This window comes from Diaporthe citri, assembly GCF_014595645.1.
Source record: "Diaporthe citri strain NFHF-8-4 chromosome Unknown scaffold_1, whole genome shotgun sequence".
NCBI lineage: Eukaryota > Fungi > Ascomycota > Sordariomycetes > Diaporthales > Diaporthaceae > Diaporthe > Diaporthe citri.
The window spans coordinates 5,299,389-5,302,817 of NW_025064846.1; the positions used below are offsets into that span (position 1 = coordinate 5,299,389).

The following is a 3,429-nucleotide window of genomic DNA, read 5'->3' on the forward strand; positions in this document are numbered from 1 at the left end:
ATGTTGTTATCTGTGATTCACGGACCACGAGAAATGGGGCAGTGCACAAGGGTATGTTCTGAGCTGTGTGTTTGGAAACTGTGTCAAGGCTCGGAGCTAACCAGAACAAAATCTAGGCACGAAGTCCACGATACACCAAAACACATCATGAACACGTCGGCACGTTCAACACGAGGGTCTATGATGCTTGTAATGGTTGGGAAGATTGTCTTAGCAGGCAGCGTGTGCAGAATTTCAGCGTTTATTCTCCAACGGTTAGGCAGACTGTAGCTCAAGGATTTTGTGTATTCTCGACAATCCCGTTGACCATGGCCGCCAATTCGTCCAGTGTAGGCCTGTCATCAGGAGAGACACGTGTACATGCTTCGACGATGGCCTGCAGGGGCGGTGGGACGGGCCAATCTACAAGATTCGTAATGGCAACATTGCCATAAATCATCTCCTTAACAAGATACCCCAGGTCGTAGATGTCCGATTTCTCTGTCCAACCAGCATCCAGAATAGGCCGCCGGGACACTTCGGGGGCAAGTCGGTTGCCCCACCGGCTCTCCAGATCGATAATCACAAGGCGGGAGGATTCAGCAACGACGAGGTTGTCGATTCGGAGATCGCGATGGACGATCTCCACCGAATGAAGACATCGCAGCCCGTCGATGACCTGCAGAATCCAAGTCTTGTATGTCGCCAGAGGGTACACTTGTCCGAACACATAGCGGGGGGTGAACTTGTTGAAAACCAGCTCCGCCGCCCGAGACTTTCCCAGCAGCTGGATGACGTGGTCAGACTTGGGCACGCCGGGGCAGGACCCGCCCTGACACGCGAGGAGATTGCGGATTTCGCTGGCATATTTGCCCTTCTTAGCGAAGTGAATGGCAGGATCGACTTCGACGACAGGCAGGACCGCAAGCATCTCGCTGGTATCCTCGGCGTCGTCTCGATCGTCCGGCAGCGGTGGCGCAGCTTGGAGCTGACGCACCTCGTCGCCGACAATGTCGTAAGCGTGGTCAGTGTTCAGCACGGGCAGATTGTGCTTCAGCCGCAAGATGTCGCCCGAGAGCGTACCGGGGATATCGGCCAGGCGGACAACGTGGTATCGTTCCTGAAGATCGTTGCTGTCGCCCTCGATTTCGTACCAGTATGTGTGGTACGTGATCCCGTCGATGACGTCCACCGCAATGTCAAACGCAATGCGCCCTGCAGGCGGCACGAGATTGGTTGTGTCGCGCTGCTTCTGGTAGATGGCCCGCAAGCGATGCACTTCTTGCGTGAACGCGTCGTGAGCTTCGGCTTGGGCCATGAGAGACCTGGCCGCATGTCGAATGGGTTAGAACACTGGATGCAGTGGAAATGAGAAGGGGATGGATGGAGCTCCTACAATGAGAACCGTCGATACAAATGCCTAGGAACTCTGCAGCTGACCTTCACTGATATCGGAGGCGGGCTTTGCTCCAAAGATGAATGTGTTTGCAGGAGAAGCTCTTGCCAGTATAAGGCAGAGGAGTTGAATTTGCGGTCTTGCGGGCTGGCTGGCAAGGCGAGAGGGTAGCTGAGGCGTGCAGAGTACTCTGTTTTTGTTTTGTTTACAGGGCGCGGGGTATCCATGCCACGTGCAAGCCGCAGTTGGACATCAACTGCAACTGGTTGGAATTTGGAAACGCAAACCTCAAGACAACCTGTACAACTTGAGAGGTTTGACTGCGGGTTCCAAAAGGTGCATATAGAGTACCTCACCGCCCAGCCGAATGACCGACCACTGTGGACTGTAAGTCTCGTGGTCCATATTCGACCCACCCCCTGATTCAGTCCAGATTTCCCACCAAAATATCTGCTTTTTAAAGACTTATATCTCCACTAACATGGTTATATAAGCCCTAAAATTTAATATATATATAGTAAATAGCATAAATATAAATAATATAAATATAAATAATAAAAATTCGTATTATTATAATTATATTTTTATTTATTATTATTATAAAGTTAAGATATAAGGTGCTTAATATTAAAAATCTAAGATAGTTTTAAATTATTACTATTAATAAATAAACTGCTTAGCTAAAAAAACTAAAATATTAAGTTCTTAGCTTAATTTTCTTAATAATATATAAGCCTTATATTATTATAAAAATAAGTATAAAATATTTACTTGCTTTTTTTAATAACTTAAGCTAAAAAGATTATATTATTAAGTATTTTTATTTTTAAAATTAATAATATATTTAAAACATAATTATATTGTTTTTTTAAGCTTTTAACCTTATATACTTTTTAAAAGAAAATAAAGTTTAAAGGTACTTATATTTTTTTTAATTAATAAATAGAAAGATTAAATAATTTATAATTATTTATTTATTATCTTAATTAAGCTAAAGTTTTTTTAATAACTTTATTATTATTTTTTCTTATTTTTATTTTATATCTTTCTTATAATATATTAAATAATATTATTAAAATAAAGTTAATTAAGGCTTATAATTTATATTTATATTATAAAGAAATAAATAAAGAGGTTTATAAGTTTAATTTATATATATTTATAAGAAATAATAAATATAAATATTAATAAAGTAGCTTAATTAATAATAAAAAAGTAAAGAATAAATAATAAGGTTAATAAAGCTAATATTTATAAGGGTTTTTATAAAGCCTTTTATTAATAAAGCTTATTATATTTATATTAAAATAAATATTATATAAGTAATATAAAGTTATTTATAAGCTTAAGAAATACTTATATATAAAAGGAGGTAAGGGTTATAAAGGCCCTTATTAAAGAGAAAGATTCTTAGAAAGCTAAGTATTTAAAAAATATAATAAAACAATTACTTTTTATTTTTCTTAAAAAAAAAGAAAATATAAAATTTATATATTTAATAATAACTTTTATAAAATTAATTTTATATTATTATATATATTTCTTAATAATATGTATTAATAAATATATTTATAATATAATAATAATAATAATTTAATAATATTAATTATAATAAATAAATATATATTAAAAAGGTAATATTAATATTTATAAAATATTATATAATATAATAAAATAAGAAATTAACTTATTTAAATAATATATTTAAAAACTTTAAATTTTCCTTAATTATTTTAATTTCTTATATATTTCTTTTATTTTTAATATATTTTTTATTATTATTTTAATTTTATTATATAATTTTAATTTTTAAAATTATTATTTATATTTAATTTAACAATAACATTTATATATTTATATTAAATATAATTATAAGATAAAAATTATATATTTTAATAAAAAATAAATTATATTATAAAAATATAAATTATAAAATTTATTATAAGTTAACCTAAGGATGTTTGCTAAAAAGTGCTTAAATAAGGTTTATATTTAAAGTGTAAAGAAAGAAGTTCGCTCTTTATTTATATTTATATTTAAAGCTGTGATAATAT

General features: G+C 34.0%; 1 protein-coding gene across 1 annotated transcript; it reads right to left on the reverse strand.

Moving 5' to 3' along the window:
- Positions 1-271: 271 nt before the first annotated feature.
- INS49_001438 (uncharacterized protein) lies at positions 272-1,297 on the reverse strand (the record flags this gene model as incomplete). The annotated part of the gene is made up of 1 exon (XM_043162266.1): positions 272-1,297. The coding sequence occupies one exon, from the start codon at positions 1,295-1,297 to the stop codon at positions 272-274; it is 1,026 nt and encodes a 341-aa protein (XP_043030772.1).
- Between the last annotated feature and the right edge of the window lie 2,132 nt (positions 1,298-3,429).